Source organism: Solenopsis invicta, chromosome 2 (assembly GCF_016802725.1).
Source record: "Solenopsis invicta isolate M01_SB chromosome 2, UNIL_Sinv_3.0, whole genome shotgun sequence".
In the NCBI taxonomy this organism is placed as follows: domain Eukaryota; kingdom Metazoa; phylum Arthropoda; class Insecta; order Hymenoptera; family Formicidae; genus Solenopsis; species Solenopsis invicta.
The window spans coordinates 16,057,300-16,081,389 of NC_052665.1; the positions used below are offsets into that span (position 1 = coordinate 16,057,300).

The 24,090-nt window shown below is 37.0% G+C and overlaps 2 protein-coding genes across 5 annotated transcripts; both read right to left on the reverse strand.

Moving 5' to 3' along the window:
• Nucleotides 1-684: 684 nt before the first annotated feature.
• LOC105197496 (AP2-associated protein kinase 1) lies at nucleotides 685-23,043 on the reverse strand. 4 transcript variants are annotated; one of them, XM_026131180.2, is made up of 7 exons: nucleotides 22,914-23,043; nucleotides 10,936-11,096; nucleotides 9,085-9,185; nucleotides 6,681-6,760; nucleotides 4,237-4,569; nucleotides 3,747-3,884; nucleotides 685-2,118 (listed from the first exon to the last, which is right to left on the reverse strand). In XM_026131180.2, the coding sequence occupies exons 2-7, from the start codon at nucleotides 11,061-11,063 to the stop codon at nucleotides 1,840-1,842; spliced, it is 1,059 nt and encodes a 352-aa protein (XP_025986965.2). In that variant the 5' UTR covers nucleotides 11,064-11,096; nucleotides 22,914-23,043; the 3' UTR covers nucleotides 685-1,839. The 4 variants fall into 4 exon arrangements, with proteins under 4 accessions (XP_025986965.2, XP_011162203.2, XP_011162202.2 ...); XM_011163901.3 differs by lacking the exon at nucleotides 22,914-23,043 and adding an exon at nucleotides 17,805-17,954 and having other exon boundaries at nucleotides 3,747-3,881; XM_011163900.3 differs by lacking the exon at nucleotides 22,914-23,043 and adding an exon at nucleotides 17,805-17,954.
• LOC105197497 (serine palmitoyltransferase 1) lies at nucleotides 18,620-22,384 on the reverse strand. Its single transcript, XM_026131176.2, has 2 exons — nucleotides 19,480-22,384; nucleotides 18,620-19,400 (listed from the first exon to the last, which is right to left on the reverse strand). Exons 1-2 carry the CDS (start codon nucleotides 20,393-20,395, stop codon nucleotides 18,868-18,870), a joined length of 1,449 nt encoding a protein of 482 aa, XP_025986961.1. The 5' UTR covers nucleotides 20,396-22,384; the 3' UTR covers nucleotides 18,620-18,867.
• Nucleotides 23,044-24,090: the final 1,047 nt, after the last annotated feature.

The following is a 24,090-nucleotide window of genomic DNA, read 5'->3' on the forward strand; positions in this document are numbered from 1 at the left end:
TATCGATATTTGTTACAAGGAAATTCTAACATATAACATATGCTAAAAAATCATCGGTTGATCGCGTGAAGAGAAAAATGCGTACTGTTAATTTATGAATGTACTTGAAAAAGTTAGCTAGTTTACCACCGAACCTGTTTCATGCAACATGATAGATATAATTCTATAATTTTTTAAGAAATGACGTTTTTATATTTTTCACTATCACGTTGTTAATTTAAGAGTATATTTTTGGGCTTGCCATATACCTGAGGATTTAAGACTACAATTTGTACTAAAGTAAAATGAATATATGAATACATATACATGTATATATATATGTATATATGCATATATCAAACTAATACATAATAACTTTACATGACATTAACGATAACATCGTTGAAAGATCATTTTTAATGATAATAATCAATATTTATGGTTTTATTGCAACACGCTTTTTTGATGGGAGTGATTTAGTCGACTCGAACTTGCACTTTCGAGCCACATTTTTGTGTGAATCTGGTAGAGAAAATATTTTGTAAATTGTTATTTAGATACACATGTCTTGTATTATCTGAAGAGCAAATGAAAAAAAAATAAATAAATAAAAATCGTTATCTATCTCTTGTATCCCAAATTTCACTGCAAAATTTAATTATGTGTATATTTTTTTAGTGTAATTTATAATGATAATTACCGGCATGTTGTTTAGCATAAATTTGTAATATTTATTTATTCACATCGATATATTACATTATTAAAAATTATTCGTCGGTTAGTTAATGGGCAGACCATCGCCAAGTCGCAAATGTGTCGCCTTTCAGTATAGATGATTCGATATATCACTTTCTTTCCAAATACATTATTTTGTATTCTACGTTTGAGTATAACTCGATCGTTCATTTCGCGGATTCTTGTGTACAATTGGACAATTTCGTTATTTCTCCATATCGTCTCGCGATAAAAAATACAATCTGTCGTTGTCATTCTCTCGAAATCTCTTAAACAATCGCTTGTGATCCGCCACTCTTGTGATTCGTATGGCAAGCGTTAGTCTTGTAAACATTTTCGCAGCGTTAGTTCTATCACAACGTTGAGTTCACCTAGATCAGAAATTCCCAGACTGAAGATGCCTTCGTATACATGCAAAAATCTCTTTAGAGATTGAAAAAGAAAACGATCTCGCGCGAAGAAATGAAAGAAATTTTTCAAGGAAATAAAATGGATTTTTATATTTTTATCCTATTGTTTTATTACAAAATGTATTCAGAGATCGATCTTCTATGGTTTGCGGACTAAAAAAAGAGAAAAGAGGGAGAAAGCGACGCTCACAAGTGTGGGAATCTCTGAACGATGATGCTCGAATAATAAACCGAATGCTGTAAAATAAACCGGATCTTTGGTAATTGTTATATTAGTTTACACGCTACCCTGCAAAGATGAAAGGTAACCGTTCAGTCTCTGTATACACAGGTTCGTTGAAGCTCGAAATCCAGATTGGAAGTTTTTCTAGAAACCCGAGAAACGCATGACATGATATTTCTCTTTCGCTGTCTAGACCACATTCTGAAAAAGCTACAGCACGACAGTCGTGTGCACAGATTCGTGATCTTACTCGGAAAAAAAACGAAGAAAAGAAATCACGTTGCAAGACGAAATTCCACATCAATACGAATTTTCTTTTACTCGTAATTTTTCAAGATTTTATCTACGACGAAGTTGTTCCTCATGCGTTTCTCTGGCTCCTCGCGGATCCCTGGAGAGAATCCGCGTACAGCGTCCTGAGCATCTCGGTCGATGAAAAACTCAGGGCGATGCCTCGTGCTCGAATGCGCGTTGCTCGGAACGGAATATTCGCTAATGTTGGTAAGCCGGGGTGAAGTACTGGGTACCAGGCGGTGCTCGGTAGCCCGGGTAGCTGCTGTTCAGAGCGTGTTGTGCGAAGAAACCGCTATAGTCCTTGTGCACTCGGCGGGGCCTGAAAGCCGGGCCCTTCGCGAGCTCCATCCTGGCCCGGTTCTCTGCCTCAACCTGGGCCTTCACAGGCGCCGGCGGCCACTTCATGTCTCCTCGCATGTTGCCTGTTGCCGGAGCTTTCGTTGCTGCGGGCTGGGCCTGGTACACTGGTGCTGGTGCCTGCGAATCAAGAGCGAATAGACGATATTACAATTTTGTTCTTATTTTTGTTCTAATTTTTTTAGTTTTTCATTAAATTATATTTACTTACTGGTCTCCCGGGAAAAATTTTTTATATAATTATGTATTAAATATGTTTATATAATATACTATACGTATATTAAAAAATATATAATTGTATATAGTTATATATAAAAAAATTTTGTCCTGGGCTTTTGTAATCAAGAAATTAACTTTTTAAATTTGAATTGTCCTTGTATCTCTTATAGTCTTATCTCTGAATCGTTTTGTTTCTTATAAAAATATTCTGAAAAACATGTTGACACTTAAGCTTGACAATGTCTCGAAAGACGAAAGCACAAGTGCATCCGTTGTTTCTGGAAAAAGCATAAACATTTTGAGCTCTATGTCAACTACGTGTTTACGTGATAATTATGATGATTACATCTTCTCGCGTATTTTCAAGACACAGCTTTGGCGCGAGCATCAGAAGTCGCGGGGATCCGAAAGAACAGAATTCAGTGACGCAGGAAACGTTATTCTTTCGAAGTCGAGAGTCTCGAAGTAGCTAGGTGCGGGATATTCTTAGAAGTAAATTTCGGACAAGGGAGATGTAATCGATGCTGACGAGGACGTATATTTTAATGGCTGATATGCTGCCAAAGGCAGACTCTCGCTAAAGAGCTCGCGCGGATACTCTCGCAAAAATATTGTATCGCACTGCCGTTTCTCCGGTGCTGTCTTGTGCGTACGACCCACGCCCGATATTAAATGCGCGACGCTTCGGAAGCGTAATATTTTACGCGTTATTCTTAGCCGGATCAAAGCCGCGCGGGAGGTGTAACATAATATCGAACGTGTAAACACAATTTATTAACACGTTCGTTACTGAATCCCCCCATGATGTAACGCAATGTTTCGCTCGTGCGTGATTTTGAATCCCATTTCGTTTTCAACGGATCTCACACGGAATTGAATTGATGGTCGGCATATAAAAAATGAGTTACAATCAAAAATCAAAAATGTGCATAAAATAATTTTTGTGAGGCGAGACAAAGAAAATTAACAAATATATAGTCATTAAGAATATTAATTATTTATATATAATTATTTGTTAATATGTAATATGTAAATTTGTTTAAAAAATCTGAATTAGAGGAAAAAAATCTCAATAATCCTGTTGCGTTTTTGATTTATAAATATTGATTTGTTATCTTTTTTATGTTATTCAGCATTTTGATAATCATCCTTATAATCAGTGTCTGATCATGTTTTGTCAAAATTGACATTATCCTATATTTATATTTGATGTATTATTTGATGTATATTCTTAGCACACAAGATGACGTCAAATAACATCATTGAAACTTTCAATGATGTCTCATGATGTTGGAGACATTATTAACTAAAGACATTTGACGTCATCTCATATACTCGATAACTCTTCTATAGTAGCTCAAATGTGGATCCGATTGAAACGATAACTTTTCCATAAAATTAGATAAACAATTTCAATAAAGTTGAAATCTGTTTCTATCATTCTCCACCTGTTAAACCTCGGAATTTATTATTATAAATATTAATAATTATTTTTGCGAGAGTTAAGCTCACGCTAATGAAACTCTCACCTGCGAGATAGGCAGCTCAGGACGAAGGGTGATGGTGGAAGGTGGTGCTTCGAACGCCGCAGGTGCGGTTGTATAATAGCCGGATGTATTCTGCTGCTGCCTCTGCGGTGTCCGGTCGTAAGAATCCTGGGGGTGCTGCTGAAAAAACGCGGAAAACGCGGTGATAAGATTTCGCTCACTCTCGCGAGCGTGTCGCACCCACGCGAAGACATCTCTACGACCGTACCAGTTGCTATCCTGCAAATCTTCCGCTATCCTCGCGAAACTTGGCTAAAAACGTCTCATACGACGCGTCGTGCCGTGCTCCGAGTATGAGAGTGCACACATGCGTGACTAATAATGTATCTCTCGCATAAACAACGACAGCGACGATGCTTTTTACATCCCAGATCGCAAGCGTTTGCCACGCGCTGTCGTTTCTTACCCGGCTCTTCTTCCAAAATTGCGAAGGACGACTGTCATCAGCCACGTTCATGCGAGCACCACTTACCTGCCAAGGCTGAGTCTGCTGTTGCTGTTGCTGTTGCTGCTGCTGCTGCTGCTGCTGTTGCTGCGGTTGCTGCTGTTGGCTGCTCGGGAACGGGGGATGTTGCTGGGAGAGCGGCGAGGTCGCCGGGGGTGTCACGGGCGCCCAGCCCCTGGGGTTCGTCTGCTGTTGGAAGTGCGAGGGCTGTCGCAGGAGCGTGCCGCCAGGACTGACCGGCGACGGGGACGACGGGACGGCGCTCTGTGTCGAAGACCGTGCGACCGTCGAGGGCGGTTGGGGTGACGGACCTGACGAGGGACTGCTCTGGTACGAGCAGAATTCACCGTACCCACGGGTCTTACCGAAGGAAAACAGATAATTTTGTAGGCTCGAGCGAACGCACGGACTGGTGTCTGTCACCCCCGACAGGAGGGGGATGATCGCACGCGATTTGTGTAGCTCTCTCCTAATGTCTATTCTTTATTTTACTTAAATCATCTTTTTCTATACACTGAACATTCCTAATTAATGTTATTATCGCAATTAGATAGATAAAAATTAGAAGCTAGTAATTCTATGGAAGTTGGGACTTGAATAATGAAATTGAAAAGAGATTTAGAATTTAATAAATGGATCTAATGATCTTTAGTAAGTGATTAATCATCAATGAATTAGTTATATATTAACGAATCTTGAATTATCATTAAAATGCTACACTTGTAATGTCTTATCTTTGACATTATAAAATAGAGTGTTTAAGGAAAAATTATTTTTGCAGAAGTAGAACTAACGTATAAATTACTTTGATAATAATAATGAGAAAATACGAGATTAATTCTTCTACTAATTCTTTCTAATGATTACACAATTGGATTGATTCAATTTTCTCGATCATTTAGATTAATAATATCTTCATAATCTGGCCGCGATTCGCTCGAGCCAAGCACCGTCAGTTTTGATGAAAAAGGACGTGCACCAATTTGACAGCAATCTGTCGTTTTTCTTTCGCTTCCTGCAAATAATTCATCGGTAGACCTGCCTCGACGACCGCAATGGTAGGCGGATTCGCGCGTTCAAGGGCGATTGGTTTTGCTCACGATGATATCTGGATGCCATTTCGCGTCGTAAACTTTTCTAACGATATCGATATTCACTGCGTGCACGAATTTCTTACGAGTCAGAGATGGAACGATGTGTCGTATCGACTTGTCGCTAATAAATTAATAAAATAATAATAAAATATGGTCATTATAATTGTTGCAAAATTTTAATCTTCTTATTAAACAAAATGTTTGAAAATAATCGGCTCCGATTTCATCAAAAACTACGTCAGCCAAATTGCTGACTTAATTTAGAGACTTACGCTATGTATAATTACATATATTTTTGTTTTCCATCTCCGCTCCGAATAAAACATAGCTGATATGCATACACAAAGAGAAACGAACGTGAACAATACATAAAAGAAACACGTAACGAACATCGTTGCACTCACTCTACACGCATGGCAAGATGCAGGAGAAGCTATCGCACTAAGTTGGAAGATAAATAATAATACGAAAAAAATGCATACAACAAGTAGACATTCAAAAGTGTCCGTGTCTTTTCGGAGGTTCTTGAAATTATCACGATTTAATCGATCGCTTATTGATCATGTTTGTCTGTATCCTCATCTCTTCCGTATGAAACGATAAATACTGCTATGTTAAGGAAAAAGGTAGCACAGACGTGCATGTATGTCAAAATTTAACTTTTATACTAAGAGAAAAATTTTTTTTAATAAAAAAATACATTTTCTTAAAACTATATAAATACATATATTGATGCAAACATTTATTTGTTTCGTTTAAATAAAAATATTTACTTTTAATAAATAAACACACTTTTAATGTATAATCTTGCACTTTTACATTTTTTACATTTAAATAATAATTTTGCAAATAAGTTGCAATAATATTATTAAACTTAATTAAATTGTTTTCTTAGATTAAAAAATCTGATTATCTTGAATATAAGAATAATATATCAATAAATATTTTCTAGAATTGAAAGAAAAAAAATACTTGATTAAAAATTATGTCTTCAGTTATTTACATAAATATTTCAATTAAAAAGTTTTTAATTTTACCGCAAGTAAATAAGCTATTCAAGACCGAGTAAATAATTTTTATGTGTTGAGTAAAATTTTTGTTTTAAGATATTTTTCTCTTAGTGTACGTTTCTATGCGTAACATTTTTGTAATAAACATTAAGCAATTTCTTTTTATTTATTCTCATTGATATTTTATTGTCACACCATTTCATTTTTCATGCATATTAATTTCCGTTAACCTGTACAAAGAAGAAAAGGATTTGCGAACTTTGTTTAGCTGCCTTTTGCCTTATCGGAGCAGTGTAATGATAGGATAACGAAATCCGATTCTTTAGCGCGAAAATGTGTACACATGTCTAATTGTCCGTTATATTACCTTCGCTTGGATGGGAGCTTGCTCCACGTAGTCGAAGTCTTGATCCTCTGGAGGCGGTGGCCAAGCTACTCGTTTGAGACCTAGGATAATAATAGAGTTTCACAGATACATAAAGGCGCAACTAGATTCCTAATGTAATTTCTTCGTTTATGATCGCGACATGTATATGTTCACCAATTAGAATTAAACCAGTTCTCGTTTAAACTACAAAGTTTAAGAAGTATGACGTTCTTCAAAAATGAGATTTAAATCAAATTTGCAAAAGAGTAAAAGCATTTTTGAGTGGTGACGTCACCTGTAGATTAATGCACATATGAAAAAAACGAATATTGTACTGTGTCAAATCTCTAAAGTTGTAAAGCACAATCGATTCGATAAAAAATATGTCACTCATTTATCTGTCATGTCGCTACACAGCACAGTTGGAAAATTTGTGTTAAATTTAACATGTGTCGCATGCCCATAAAAATGATCAACTGAAATTTTCGTATTAATTTTACACAAGATAAATATAAAAGAAGATAACATAATAACATTATATAAAAAATCAATACAAAAAAATGTAACACTTCTACACAATTTGGAAACAAAGTGTGGAAACATATTTTTTCAGTAAAATTAACATTTATAATATAATTATAAGCACAATTATAGTTATAAATTTTATATAAAATTATTCTTACATTTTATTCCTTCATTATCTTAGAATTTATGTTTTAAAACTATTATTCTTATGTTATTTGTTCATTTACCAATAAATTGTGTTATTTCAACACTAAGAAATATTGAATATCAATTAAACACAAAATATTCAAACAGTATATTCACATAACGTTAACACTTGAAAATGTTGAAAATTCAATACAAAAATTTTTCAGCAAGAACCGGTTTTAACATAAATACTGCATGTTTACTACTGTAATTACTACTGTAATGTCGTCTACCACATTAATGTCGCGTATATTCACTTAATCGCGACTTCTCGTCGTCATCGAGTCATCAATTTTCGTCAACGGCGCACTTGATCCAACTTTAATCACTCGGGACGGCGACGTCGCTCTTTCCGCAACTTTCATCATTCCGCCAAAATAGTACCTGACGTGCAATTTTAATTTAACTGCGTTACGCAGCTCTCATATTGTATATCGATCGCGTGGACACCGCGAGCGTGTCGCAACGGGGCGACCGAGTGTTGCGACACCCCTTTTTATGATGATGCGCGTCGTTAATCGGGAACGCATAATGCCTGGCAACTAATAAACATCCCTGTGCGATACCGATCCACGTACCGATGCGATTCCCGGCGAGCTCGCTGGTTCGATCACGCCGCGGCGGCGAAGAACGCGACTCTGCCAAAACGGACACCCGCCAACTACTAACGCTATGGCGGAGTCACCTGTACCTTTCATTATCGCGAAAACTAGCTGTGCTACCGATTTTAGAGCCTTTCTGGTAACAAGCCAAGGAGTGGGGCTTGACATTGTGCCCGATCAGAGAGGGGCAGCCCGCGACCTTGTGGAGGGTCGTGAAAAATCACCCGGCTGATCTCTACGCATCGCTACAGGTGCACCATATTATGTGTCAACTTCTACCAACGTAGATTAATTTCAGTTTAATTTCAGTTTAATTTCAGTTCAATTCATTTTTTATCTTTAGTCTTTATTTTCAATAATCTAATTGACGAATGAGTTCAATCCCGTGAAATTATTTTAGAATGATTAAGCCTCAACATTTCTTAAAATGGTGTATAAAATTCAATTGCATATAATTACACTTAAATACACATCTCTCATTTATATAATTTAATACGAGCGAACTTCCGTTTTAACGGTAAGAGGCGCAGCATCCAGTGAATTTATCGGGATCAAAAACGCGCGCTTGACATTCGAACACAATGATCCTGTGCTTTAATTAGGAACGACTCTCGAGGAATCAGTGCAACGTGCTTCCACAAAGCCGGCCTTTCTCGAGCACAAGTTCGCTATTAGGCGGACTGAGGGGCTCGTGTGCTTCGTGAAAACGCGTTGCTAATCTGGTAAACTCGCGTCTTTGAGCCGTGGCCAGGGAGTAACGGTTGTGTCATGCTAAATTGAAAATCGTGCTGCCAACGATAGCGGCATTAATTTAGGCAGCTGATGCCGGTCTACATGAGATGATCAGTCATCACCGAGTCGCACACGATGATAATTTGCACCTGTGAATCATCGTCTTACCACTCTTACGCGTCGTAACAGACTTTAGCGCATGAGACTTGTCCGAGCAAATAGAAACCGAAATTCACACCACTGTGTCAGTCTGTTGTTACCAGCTGTGTGTAGACGTTAGATTGTTATGATCTTCCTAATTCTAACCCAAGGTTGCATCTTCTAGGAATATATAATTTTTCAAGAGACATCTCACTTACCTGGTTGACCACCGCGCTGCCTCGCTTCTTCTTCTTCGAGCATACGTAGAACTGCGCTGTTCTGCAAGTTCGCTGGCTTGGCCAACTGGCTGAAGTCGATCCTGAAAACGGAGATTTCCACGTTTAAGCTCAACTCGGATAAATAAAAATGAATTGCTCATTTCGCTTCATTTGAATTTATTTTCGTTTGCCGGGCTACGTTTGAAGTATATATTTTAACATAATAAATATGACGAATAGATAAATGGATGACGAGTTTGAAGTGCCATAGAATCATACGCAGACTTATATGACTGGAAAAACAATATTTTTCTTGACATTTATAAATAAATACTTTAGAAGGTAAACCCGATCTTTTACAATAAAAGCAAATACGGAAAGTTTTCGCTTCATGCTTCTGTCTTCCATGAAGAACATTCGCTTCACTTTTATCCATACTCAAAAGTTGTGTATTAAGCAATGAATAGAACGCGAGTGAAGATTCTCCGTCTGTCGACGCGATTGATCGTGTAGAATCTTGAGCTGAGAAGCGGCTAAGTCGATAAACAAAATCGCGAACTCGCGCAAAGGAAGAAAAAGACTATTCGAGCTCGCAAAAGAAAGGATTCAGCGGATCTTAAGAACCGAAAACCGATGATCGAATCGTCACCTCTTCTCGGTGATCATCTTGACAAGAGGAAACCCTGCAGCGGCAAGGATAGGGAGGACGATGACGATGACGACGACGACGATGGTGAAGAGGGTCGGAACGGCAAGCGAACCGGCGCGCGTTCGTGGTCCATCAAACGCGAAACTAAGTCAAGTACGAAGACGAGACGCGGCGGTGCAAACTCGTCGGCTTCGCGCAGGCCGTTTATTTCCAACCGGCCGGTGATTCGGCTCGCCGAAAATAACTGACATCGCTAAAGGAATCGACGCCGACGGCTGATTCATGCGACCGGCGTCGTCGTCGCGCGACCGACCCGACATCGGCCGATCACACGACACGTGGACAGCGGGCTGACGTTCGATGATTGACGCAAGGTGGTCGCTATCTCGAATTCACCACGCGGTTTTGGCACTCGTGAGTCATCCAAGTCGATCAATGATCCATAGAACAGATCGGAATCTGATTCAGATTGGGTCAAGGAACGTTATTTAGGCTAAAGTAAATAAGACAATGAGCAATTGTTTTAAAATTCTTAAAAATATAAATATTCCATTCAATAGATTGAATGGAATCCTTTCACGCCTGACTTTTGTAAAGGTTACTACTGTAATATACTTTACGTAAATGTTACACAGAAAAAAACTCGTATCAAATCAATAATCATTGTCTCATCTTTAACCACACTGAGAACAAAATTAATGTTGAAAAATTAAAATATTTAGTCCAATATTCAACTAAAATTTGAGTTGGTTTAATTCAAATGGTTGACACACATGAATTATATTCTTTTATGTAATTATATTAAATAACTAAACAATTGTTGAATCAACCCGATATTTAATTGATCGTATTGGACTAAATATTTTAATTTTTTAACCAATTTTTTTTCTCAGTGCAAAAATATAAAATCTAAATTTTTTAAAGAATTGATTAAGAACGGACTGAATTAGATTTTTTTATTATTACTATATCATGCTCTTTAAATGACTATTATAATATTGAAATAAAACAAAAAATTTATTACAAAATTTAAGATTATCAATATAAATCCTAAATTACCAAATTCTTTAAAGATTTTACATACTTATATATAAAACAATGATTGTTCATCTGATACTAATTTTGTCCGTGTAAGTTTTAAGATTATAAAATGATTTAATATTTTACCTGGATGCTCTTTTTTTTTATTCAACATAACTTACCCGACTGCACCGTTGGCTAGAACTTGAGTCTGCCTATCCAGAGTCTCCTGTATCGACTGTGGTGAATACAAATTGATAGGAGAGTTGAACTGTTTGTTCACAAATCTGGCTTTCTGGGTGGCCTGCATGTTTGGTACTGTAATCGATGTATTCTCGAATTACTGTAACATCAGAAAATATTATTGTAGAAAAGAAATATATAAATATTTTAGACAACTTCTTAATCGTCATAACGCGTCAATATTATTAATTAGCATTAAGTTTAATAATAATTTCAGCCTGAAATTGAAGAACATTTTTATCAAACAAAGTTCTTCAAAAAATCCGTTTTATTTATTCTAAATGTGCAAAAATGCGAAAGTATGCTTGATAAAAAATGTAAATTGCACATTATTATAAATTATTACAGGGGGTTTACTAGCACAATTAACACGTTTTGCTTCGTCACTTTTAAATCGTATAAATTCAAATTTTATTTTCTAAATTCTGTAGGTATTAAGTTTTAAAATTCGCAAGTACTGAACTACATAGTACCATAATATTAATATAAATGTTTTATTACAATTTAACGACGCAACGAAGAATGTCCTACGTCCATGCACGTGTTTTCCCTCGTTTGTCGCAAGTTGGAGAAAACGGCATTACTTATTATATAATGTTATTTTCCTAAATGTGCCGCAAATGCCGCGTGCATCATTAATCTGCCACCGTCACACTATTTGCTCGCAAATTCTGCCAGAATTCATCACATACGTCTATATGATTTTATGACGCAAATATCCTATGGGTAACGTGAGTGAAAATAACGAAGGCAATTTTGTTCTACATCGCTACACGGTGTTTCTTTTATACGTAATCCAAGATAATATTTATGTTGCATCAACGATGAGAGAAGTGCAAAAGATACAAGTGAGAGATGCATAATTTATTACATGCTAATAAAAAAGATGTAAAAGTCGTTATACAATTTATCATCATGATTTCTAGCCTGTAATATTAATTTATGTTCTAAAGAATTAAAAAGCATCCTCGTCTTCTCCATTTTCATTCTTCATTTTATTATCATTACGAAAAATGCAGACTTTCAAAGTAATTTGGTACTAAGATACCAGAACTGATGTAATACATGGAAAACACACAGAGAAAATGGAAAAGACATCCGGTTGACGATAGATTTCCTAGGTAAGGGTTGTCAACGTTAAATTGATGCAAATAAAATTATTCGATAAATCGTCATGAGGAATGACGGCCATTAATCCGTCACGAAGCGACGGCGATGAATTGGCGTGACGTGACGAACGGTGCCTCGACACGGATGAGTCAAATGCATAAATTCCAATTCGATCGTAAATTGCGCGAGACCGAAGAGCGAATGCAATTTCGGTAAGTGGGTCACGAGCTATCGTTCCCGAATGATCGTTCGACGATCGTTCGCGACTGTTTGGCTGCTCGCGATTCCGGCGGGGTGCGCTCGGTGGATTCTATGGCTCGCTAGAAAGTGTGGCATTAAATTCCCGGCCTCGTGCCAAGAAATCCGCGCAGGGACGCACGCGTTGAAAGATATCGCGCATTCAGTTCGGGGCAGAGCAGAGAAAATAATCGATGTCTCTTATGTATCTAAACAAAATTACCTTTAAAAAAAAAAAAGGTTTTGACCTCGAAAAAAAAGGAAGTATATTTTAGCTATATTTTTCTGTATTTATTAACAAAAATATTTTTTTTTTTTCATTCTTTAAATATCTCTCAAGACTTTTGTACATTTATTCGTCATAAAAGATCGATAAAAATTTTCAGCAATTTCACCCTCTATCAGCAAGTTCCCCCCTTAACCCTTTCAACCCGAACTAATTCTATTTGAAAAAAATTCTTTCCTAACGGTATAGAGACGGTGCCTAATTTTCTTCATAATTTTTCTATTAATAGTTTTGGAGAAACCAAACTTTGTTGTTCAAATATCGATTAGCTTGACATTTGGTTGGATCTGAAGATTGCTGCCCCGAGCAACGACGGGTGCGAAGGGGTTAAGCCGGGGCGCACGTCTGGTCACTTTAGACTAGACGGTGACGAGACAGTTGCAAGTTCGCTGACGCATACACCCGCGCGTGTCTTCGAAATAGCTGGGCGCTTTCCGTTTATCGTACTTAAAAAAAAAAAATGCATCACGCCTAACCGAACTTAGCAGCTCCATCATCCTCTTGCCAAGGAGTCTTTGAAACGCTTCACATCTCTCTTCGAGCGTGTTTATTTCGAAAACCAGAAATTTCATAGAGTGAAGTCGCGATCTAGGACCCCGCTGCAAGTACTGAATGTCTCCGTGGACTTTTGCGAGGGAAGCTTTCGAGCTTCCGAGAAGAGATGCTTTCGGAGAGATGTTTGAATAGTCTCGGGAAACGATCGTAGCGCGCAAAAATCTCTCTCTCTCTCTCTCTTCAAGGTTTCCCCGTTTCGAATTTATCGAGGTCGCGAACGCTTTTTTTAAGCGGGACTATCTATTCGCCCCCGCCTACCTACTCGAAACACCCCGTATTTTTAACCGGATTCTGCTACGCGAATCTCGTTTTTTCTCCAGAAGAAATATTACAAGATCGAGCGCGCTTTATTAAATGCCTCTTTCCTCGCGGAACTGCAACGATCTATTTCTGATGCATTTTCCTTGCGATCTCGCACGCGTTTTGCATTTTATTCATAACTCGGAACGTATTTATATCGCGTGGTCATAAACATATATACACACATACACGAAAATGCTGCCGTTCTCACGTTTCTTCCTTTCCGCTGAATATCTCATATAATTTAAGACATGTTTGCGCTGCGAGATCACCTGCGGTAATCAATTCTCGGAGCAATTACATGTTATTACGACAATAGCCGTTAATCATTATTGATATAATTCTTTTTCGTATACATCTGACACTTCCAAAGGAAATTGGCAATAAATGTTCGCCCGTATTATCGTTAAATCGTCGAATCTTGTTGAAAAGCTTCTAAAAACGTTTTCTTACTACTCCAACAACATGGACAGTTATGCTATCATATTTTAGTTAAAATAGAAACAAATCTCGAAAGACTGAGTAATTATCGCCTCGCCACTAATCCGCGGCTCTTTGTCCTCTCTCTATAATTCGATTACGCTCCATTGGTATCTGGACGTAACACGCGGACCTGTTTAACACCCGAAAACCTCGGATTCTCGCTGCCGCGTCCCTGCTGGGCGGCCACCGGTGCCCACCGCGGTTATTTTTGTCTACAAAATTCCTCCGAATATATCTACATCGTCCGCAAAATCTCTACTTCTCTCCCCCCCCCTCCCCCTCCTCCCTCCTGCGTCAGCTAGTCTTTGGAGCCCGCTCCTCGCGGGTCGTATTGAATTACATTAAAGCTCGCGCGCGCCGCGATAAAAAGCGGCCGATACCTCGATGTGTCGATCTAACAATAGCGCGTGTCAAAATCGGCATTGTCGTTTCAATGCCGAGGTTGCTCGGCTTGTTGACGAATTCCTCGCAGCGTTAGCGTTTCAACACTAACTTGGAACTTACGTAAAATATCACGTGAGCTCTGAAACAAGGAAAACCGAAATGCAAATTGGCACTGTTAAAAACGTAATGCCAAACGTATGACAAAAATTGGGATGAACTCGATATCCAAATGCTAATTGATTTAGGCTCGTTCGCACCGATGTAGCTTAACTTTAAACTTGGCTTAACTTGCTTTCCATTTTGTTCCAATTCCTAGAACTAGAAACTACTAGAAAGTAAGTTAGCCGAGTTCAAAGTTAAGGCTTTGAGGGTTGTGAGGTTTAACTCTTTCGTGCCTGACTCTTCTCTAAGAATAATTGCATCTAACTCACGTCTTTACTAAAGGATTTAGGGTTCTTGATTATAAATCTGTAATCAAAATTTCAAAATTTTAAATGACGGATTCATTATGGCGGACTAAAATCCAATAAAACTTAACATTTTGCCATGTTAAATTTTTAATTTTAGAATTTTTACCACAGATTTATCATCAGCCTAAAAAATTAATATATACCAATTCACATGTGAATACACAAAATGTAACATATATTTTGTGGCAAATTAAATCGGCCATTTTTTAAGTAGCGATTTTTTAATAATATTATGTTGACTTTCAAAATGAGCTTAGAAAGAACTCGCTATCTTAATTTAGTGGAAGATACATACATTTTTCACTTTTCCCCCATTTTATGAATATTTGAAAAGGTACGCAGATCAGGGGATGAAACTCATAAGGATGTTGATTTTTTTTTTTGTAAAGATTTCTATCCTCCGTCTTTAAAATGAGCGCCAAAAAAGTTGCTAATACTTTTATTTTTATAGAAGATAAATTTTGTAAAGATTGAAACATATATGTCCCACCAGGCACGAAAGAGTTAAACGGAGAGGCTGCCAGGAGATTCGAAATCGAGCTCGACCGCGCGTGTTCAATCGCGGATTTTCAAGGCGAAGCTTCCTTCCAAAAATCCGCGAAAATGCCATCAAATCCGCTTTTCGCGTCTCTCGGAATCCACGGGGACGGGATTTCATTTTACATAACTCGCGTCTATTCCAAGCTGCGACGGCATTTGGATGACGGCGCTTTCTTGCGGCCACGTCGAAACTCTCGTCGACTTCGCGCGTATGTATACCGTGCTAGATCACGCGAAGAAAAAAAAATCGCACGAAACGCGAGCGATTCTTCTCGATTAATTTTTGCGAGCACGGAACCAACAATGTCGCCGATATTCGGCAGCTGCGTCGAACATACGCGACAACGCCACGATTCCTTTTTCAACGATGCAATTAAAAATTATAATTTACATAAAACAATTATAAATAATGGCTTATTATTTCTAATTGTAAATATATTATAATTATAATATTTATAATTATAGATAATTATAAATAACACTGACAATGTATATTTCACATCATTCTAATTATTCTATTGCAACTGATTTAATCAAGAATTTATAAAATAACTCTGAAAAAACTGACTTCGACTTTGTAAAACCAAGCGTGTACAAAAATAACGAAATTCAGTTTGGCACAGTAAAGTCGACAAAAAAACACGCTCGTTAATATAACCGATTTTTTTTCCGCAGAATTTCGCTCGCAAAAATTTCGCGTGACGCAATCGGGAGGGAGGGATGCTGATTTTTCCGCATTGCGGAATAATTCGTCAGCGTGTCGCCTATTTCTGGCCGATTGTTTCAACGATACGATGCAACGTTTGCGTATATAGCGACTTTTGGCCGTCCGGAGTGTTGTGACGGATTCACCCGCGTTGGTTAAAGCGATGCGGAATAGACGGGGCGGCGCGCCGCCGCGCCGTTGAGAGCGTGTCGTGTAAATTTCAATCACCACCTCATCTACATGTCTCGAGAATGAAGGGACGTCATTCGTTTTTTGGCTGGACGAACCCGACGCTAGATAATACATCTCTTCCGCTGACTCACGGACCCGTGACTTCGAGAATGACTACACCGCTTTTTTGCGACGTAAACGATTGCTGTGCTTTATACCTCATTTGCAAATGTCTATTACGTGTTGCTCGATGTATATATTTGTCACACAAAGGAATTTACGACTTGCGAAGTGATGTAGATGCGCGGAAATTGATTTTTTTAAACGTTTTATCTGACTACTTTAACTCTGGTATGTACGCCGCACCTAACTCAATTTATCGAGTTCGATTTGCTATATTTAAGGAAAATGAAATGCACCGATAAAAACTTTATACCGTCTACTACTACTATAAAAAAGATTAAAAATATGGAATATTTGTTTTCTTATATGTGGAAAAAAAACCCTGAATTTTTGCCGTGTACCAAAGTGATGGGACTTATGGCCACTCATGAGTGGAATAATCGAATTGGAAGAACAAGGAATATAAGAGCTAAGCACTTGTATTTTCATCCTTTACTACCTAAACTTATGTATCATGAAATAAACCTTTTACACTTTCTACAGAGCGAGTAATTTTACGTAAATTGTAAAACATTACTGCGCCACTCACTGACAAATCGACAAATTAATTCAACTCACGATTGTTCCATTCGTTAATATTAAGTACAGAAAAATTAAAATTACGATACTAACATAATGGCATATAACAGAGTGGTTGCAAGTAAATTATCTCCACTCCATTTTTTTTCTGACTTTTGGCTGGCTAAATCCGTGCGGCACAGTTACTCTATAATGTAAATCCTAAATGCTTCATCGAAGAGTTGAAGAGAAAAAAGTTTTGGAAGTGTTTTTCTAATTACACAGGAATCCGCAATTAAAGCTATCTAATTGTAGATCATTATTAATAGAGTCGAAAATTTCTACTCCCATTGATTGTAATTACCAACGACAACTTGGTCCAGTTTCTCATGACAATTAGGAGATTAAACGCCAAGATGGTAATTGAGTACGACAACTGTCTTGCCAATTAAGTTGCCAATAATAGAAAGGCAGTGTAATTAATGAAAAAAAGGAGTGGACAATAACTCATCACTTTTGAGCTTCCTCTCCAAATTCTAATTACACGCGTTGCACAATGACTTACTTCAATAAAATAAAGAATATATAAACTTTCATTCTCCGGAAATTTCCTTTGCTTTTCGGTTTTGTATACCATAACATTCAATCACTCCTCCCCCTTTTTTTCTCCCTATGTCTCTCCCACACCCCCTTATCAATTTTTCACGCTCCCCTCCTGCACTATTATCTACGTTCTCAGTCCCCTTCCTCTACGGCTGCGTCTCGTTCTAATATTTCCTCCACGTATTTCCTCGATCTCCTGTCCCATCCGATCTCGCGTATTCTCCTCTCCGCGGAACGCGATCAATGAGGATCGATGTGACGGAACGAGAACGCGGCACCTACCTTCGCGCTGATATACGTGGAGCACGCGGGTTCTCCTCGGGTGGCGAAACACACTGGACCCTCGGAAAAGCGAAAGCTTACCGGAGAGCAGCAGAAGACAACCGCCGTCGGCCCCCTCCCTCACCCGGAACCAACGAAATCGTTCTGCCCCCTCGGCGCCTTCCACCGCCTCGGTTATTTTCGACCCCCGAGATGCTCTCTTTCTCTCCCTCTTCCCGACGCCTCGCGGTATTCGGCGGATTTCCTGGCGATCGCGGGAAAGCCTCACCCGCACCCGTCGTTTCCGAAAATCTCTTCGTCACGCGAGCTACCCATGAGAGAGTCTGTTCGGCAGAAACACGTCGTCGCCGATCGCGCGATCGAGCGCGTTTTAGGTTTCTTTTTGGCAAAAGTATCGCGAAAAAAAAATTAAATATATTTCAAAATAATATATCAAATATAGGTATATCAAACGTTTTCCTAATAATTAATACCTAACTATCTATAATCAGAGTGCGCGCATCTGTATCTAATTGCAATAATAGTGTTTTCTGTACCTTATGAATTGTTGCAATTGCATTATGCAGGCCAAATTATAATATAAACTAAATTTCGCAAATTTTTCTTATTATTATTCATTATTTATATAATTTAAAAAAATTTATTTTACAATAATCAAGTACTGTAATACTAATTTATTTAGTTATTAACATAATTTTTTATCGTATTGTATACATTTAGATTTTTAATTATGTGAAATAATCGTGACTATACTTTCTTAATCCACAAAACTTCAATGTCATCTATGAAATATTGGAAGAATAAACTTGTATAGTTAGGTTAAAGAAATCAAATCAAAGTCGAAAAATTTATTTTTTATTGCATATATATGTTATATTTTTTTAATCAAGCGTAGTTTTTATAGTCGTAATTTTTACATTATTTATTTTCATTTTAATATGTATTTTGTACAGAAAAAAGTATTTACTAAGATTTAAGGTATCTGTGTAACTTGTGCTGATATGGCACAAGGTATTTATGTAAATGTTAGATATTTCTAGCATACAAGGTCTTTAAACCTTTTTCAAGATTCCTTTATTTCAGTCGTCAAAAAAGACAACAAAACTTCTTCTGTACATTTTTTCAAAGTATTTATCGCAAACTCGATATCACTGTCATCCAGACTAGCAGATATACAAAGTCTAAGACTAGGTCTAGGCAAAATTCTTTCCGCCTCTAAATAGGCAGGCAATATAATCGCCAATTTATTTTCTATACATTTATTACAGATTGCAGTTAGTAATTTCTTCTCGGTGGCACGGTCTTTCTGCTCCTTTAAGTATACATGTTTTAAAGGTGATTTTGGAAAACTAGTGCATTCCAATATTGGAATTTTTTTAAGACCATTATCTATCGCTAAGGCGTTGTTGCTCAAAGATTGAAATATTTTTAAATTATTTTCAATTTCATTCAAAGAAGCGATAGCTGGAGTTACTAGGAGGGGTGGCTGGGACGCTGAGAAACTATAGCCAAAACTGAATATACGTTGATGTTCAATGATGAAGGATGAGCCCATGCAAAAGCCTCCGATAGTTCCTATAGCATATTCTAAAGTGCCTAAAGAATACATAAATATATATTAATATAAGCATTTATGTACTAATAAAATAGATTAGACTTTAGCAGCTTTTTTTACCCATTATCATGTCAATTTCGTTTACAGAAATGTTGTAGTATTCGGTAACGCCTCTTCCGTGCAGACCAATGGTACCAAACGATATCGATTCGTCGACGAAGATTCTCAATTTGTACTTTTTGCAAAGATCCACTAGTTCTGGTAGAGGACAGATGTTCCCCGTGTTCATATAAATACCCTCTATAATCAGAAAACGTCTGATATTCGCAGCCTTTCTGGGATTCTTTCTGTCCACTTCGTTCTGTTTCATCAGAAGATTACGTAGATCCTGAACATCGTTGTGTTTAAAGTACGTGATATTTCCTCGTGACGCATCCAGCCCTTTCTGTATGGCGAAATTTACTCGCTCGTCCGCGAATATCAAATCATTACGCTTGCAATAAACCGGAATCGCGGATGCTAAAGTGGCAAACCCGTAGGAATATATTATAGCTTCCTCCATGCCCATAAACTTGGCCAGACGTTCTTCCAGTTCGAGATGTACGTCGACAGTTCCGAATAAGGCTCGTGGTCCGCACGATCCAATGCCGTACTTCTTTATAGTCGCCACCGCGCTTTCCGTCAGCTCCGCGCTGTTGCATAGACCCAGATAGTTATGCGTACCTAAGTTGAGGCAATTCTTGCCGTCGACCGTCACCCATTTTCCAACTTGGGTGGTGATGCGTCTGGGATTTAGCGAGGGATGGTCTTGCGGTGACTCTGGCACGAGAGGCTCCGGCTGCCATTCTGCTAATTTTCTTTCAACCAGTACCTCTTCCGAGAGTACCGGGTCATGACTGCTACTTCGTCTCTTTGAAATAATCCACACTATCCAAATAATCCACACTATCAAGACCGCTTCCAGCAAGATGTGATAATGCAGCCAGGTGTCCCGCAGAACCTCCAGCGATTCGGCAAACAGGAGCTTTATGTTCATTTTTCTTGACTAATCCAAGTGGTACAAGTGGCCAACTGCCTGTTGGCCTCTCTGTTGGAGCCTCTAGATGGCTTATATAAGAACGCATAACAGCAAAAAATAAACGATAATTTGTATGTTAATAAATTATTAATGTCTGAAAAAAGCAATGATGTGTCTAGTGTTTACACTTCTTGAGGATATAAGAACATGGCATTCGACACGTGATTGGTGTATGTATCGCTGCGCATAAATACGTGATTATCTACTGAATAAATCATAATGGATGTTGTAACTTCGTGAGATCAAAAAATTTCACGATAAATTTTGTTCGCAAGACGAATAAAAAGAAACGGTCATATTCATTATAACGATTTAAAAGTCAAAACACGTATACTTTTAATTTACAAAGATTTAATTTTTCGAAAAAATAATGCTTTAATCTTTTTTAGATTTTAAGTTTTCTTTGAAAATTAACGAATCAGAGAATCTTGGAAATTTTAGAATATGAAAAAATTTACGTGTATAAAAAATTCTAGAAAACAGTAGGCTTTCTCAGCACTTAATATTATATATGGTTGTGTTATATTATAATATTATATTAATTATATTAATATTATTCATAATGAATAATTAATATTGCGCACTAATTAATTTAATTCATTACGTAGAAGATATATCGTAACAACTTTTTCCACGCGTTTGAGAGATCTATTAAATAATTGGTTGTAACGATAGATAGATTTTCTTATCTTGCGTGCTTTCAGGAAGAATAAGACAAAGGGATGAATTGATCGCACGTTCCACTAATATCCACATTCGATAACTCCGACAAGTTGCCGAATATCTGGCGTAATACCACCAAGCGTTCTACGCCGCGCGCCGCGAAGAATTGAAGGAGCGCCAGCGCTCGCTGCCGGTAAATCGTACGCTTTGTGTAACATATCTCTCGCGGGCGCAAACGAAAATAAATCAGTTCAAAGTGGTGTCGTACTTCGTCTTGTTTTCATAGTTTCTGTTCCGGTTTTGTTCCGAAACGAAACGCGATACGATTCCCACGACGTTTAGCGCCCGGGCGTTCATTGACGCTACCACTGAAAGGCGCTGATTGTGAGATCGGAATCTCGTCGTTATAATGATCGATGTTATCAATCTGCGATGTTATCTAGCGAACGTATCAGTGCAGTTACGAAATACAATTTTATCTATAATATAATTCGTACGCGAAACACATCACGATGAGGATTTTCCGAAATAAAATAATTTGATAAATATAGATCAAGATATTACGATAAAATAATTAATTGGTTGATTCATTTAAGCTTATTATAACAATAAGATAAGATTAATATGCCTATTAAAAGATCTATTTTTAATCTCACAATTGATTATATAAAAAAATCAAATATTTATTAAAATTAAAAAAGAGAAAGGAAGAGAGAAAGAGAGAGGGTCCTATAAAGAAATACAAAAGATGAATAAAGTTTAATCTGCTCCACATTGCTTATGGAACATCCATTTATATACCCAAAGATATTTTAAAACGAGCTTCATCTCCGGAACAGATGTTCGCAACGAGTTCATCGGTAGTTTCCGTTTGAGAAATGTCAGTCATTGCAGAAGCGACTTCAACCAAACTCTAACCGACCAGCGATTAATTCAAGTAGTAGAATTGCAAAGTTTTTATATTATATAATTTGTTGTATCCAAAATTGATGTAATTTTTGAACTAAATTAAGTTAACAAAATTAATAGTTTAATTTAGTTTTGTCAAAAGTTATATTATAATTGTTAATTACTGTTAGAATTATGTTTTAACACAAAATTTGAATAGAATTGTTTTATTTCAAGGGTGCTTTCGATTAAAGTTCGATGTACGATCAATTTATCAACTATATTATTTCATTAACATAGAATTATTATTTAATATATCAAAAATTAAGTACAACCGTGGTTGGATAGTAATTAGTTAAAAAGTTGAAAGTTAAAACATAAAATTAAAACGTTAAGTTAAAACATAAAATTAATAACTTTTAACTTAACTTGGTTTATTTTAAATGATTTCATTTTTAACTTTAACTAGTTATTTTGAAACACAAACTTTAATTTATTAATTTTTTCTTAAGTTAAAAATTCATTTATGCAAAAGAAAAAAATTATAAAAGAAAAAATACATTCCTACATACAAAAAAACATTTTTTTGTATTTCATATAAGTTTAATTTATAAATAAAATAATAAATTTGGTTGATGATTTGTATTATAATTGTTTTGAATAGTCTAACTTTAGAAAATCACAAATTTCTAATTTTTATATAAATAATGTTTATCAAACCAACTTTTAATTTAAATTAACTTAATCTTAATATAACTTTTGAGTTAATTTTTGTTCAATTTTTAATGTAGTTGAATTAATTTTATAAGTCATTAACTTTAATTTAATAAAAAATATATGTTGACTTATCCAACCCTGGTTAAAATGAGAAAATTAATAATTCTATCTATAAAATCTTCAGTTGTTATCAATTTGCTAAGCGTACCATTTATTTCGATTTCTGCATTACCGTCTTGGGAAAAAAGTCATCTGTGTCTGCAATCAATCGTGTCGCCGTTCGTGCATATTCGGGATCTCACCCTTTTGTAATTTCCTAGCGCGTCTCTACAATTTAATTAGAAAAATCGTACGTTAATTAAAATAACGAGCATTCCAACGATTTTTCGCGAAACAAACGCGTATCGAAGGTAGGACGCTACGTTTTGATTATCGGCGCATCACGCTTCCACCGGCGATAATCTACGCTCTGCAGTTTCAGAGCGTAATTATGGGCGGGGTGTATGTATGTATGGTATATACATATGTATATGTCCTTCAACGTGACGGGAGGACTGAGTAATTGGATATCGGCGGCAACTAATTCTCGTAATTACCCAAGTTAGGGTGATTTTGACCAAGTTCAAATTACCTTAATCGACAATTAACTTAAATTATAATGCAATTTATCTTTATTACCTTGTTAACACAGATAGAATTGTTAAACTTTGTTTAATTATTAAAAAAAATCAGCAATTTCAGACTTATTTTAGTACTTATCAGATCAGCGGAACTTCGATTAATAAATTCCGATTAACTTAATCGATAATTAACTTACCCAGCGGTACCTGCATTACTTCGTTAACTTTGCCAAAATTAATAGATCTTTAAATTTAATATTAAAAAGATTAAATCACAAGGACAACAAATTATCGTTGACTTTTCTGTTAAATTAATCAAAGTTTGATTCAAATGTCTTAGATTAATTATTAAACGCATTTCAATTGTCTTTCATTGCCGGCAGATTGTTGTGTATGTGCACGCACGTAGCAAGAATGAGGAGTTACATATAGTTAAAAATTACAATTAATTTTACCAATAAAATGAATAATTGTCAATTAAGTAAATGAAGGCTTGGCCGAAGTCACTGACTCGGTTCGATAACGAAGGAGAACAGGTTAAATGCATCGAGCTCAACCTATCCGTCGATACGTCTCTCGGCCCGGGCGAGCGAGCGAGGAGACGAAGTAGAGGGAGAGGGAGAGGAAGAGAGAGTAGGAGAGCGCGGCGGGCGACGGCGACGGCGGCGACTCGCAGTGCCGCCTCCATTTTCCACGGCGGTTCCTTTTCGGCGGCCGATTTATCCCGTTCGCTATACGACGCTCCGTTGGCGAGTTGCGATCTCG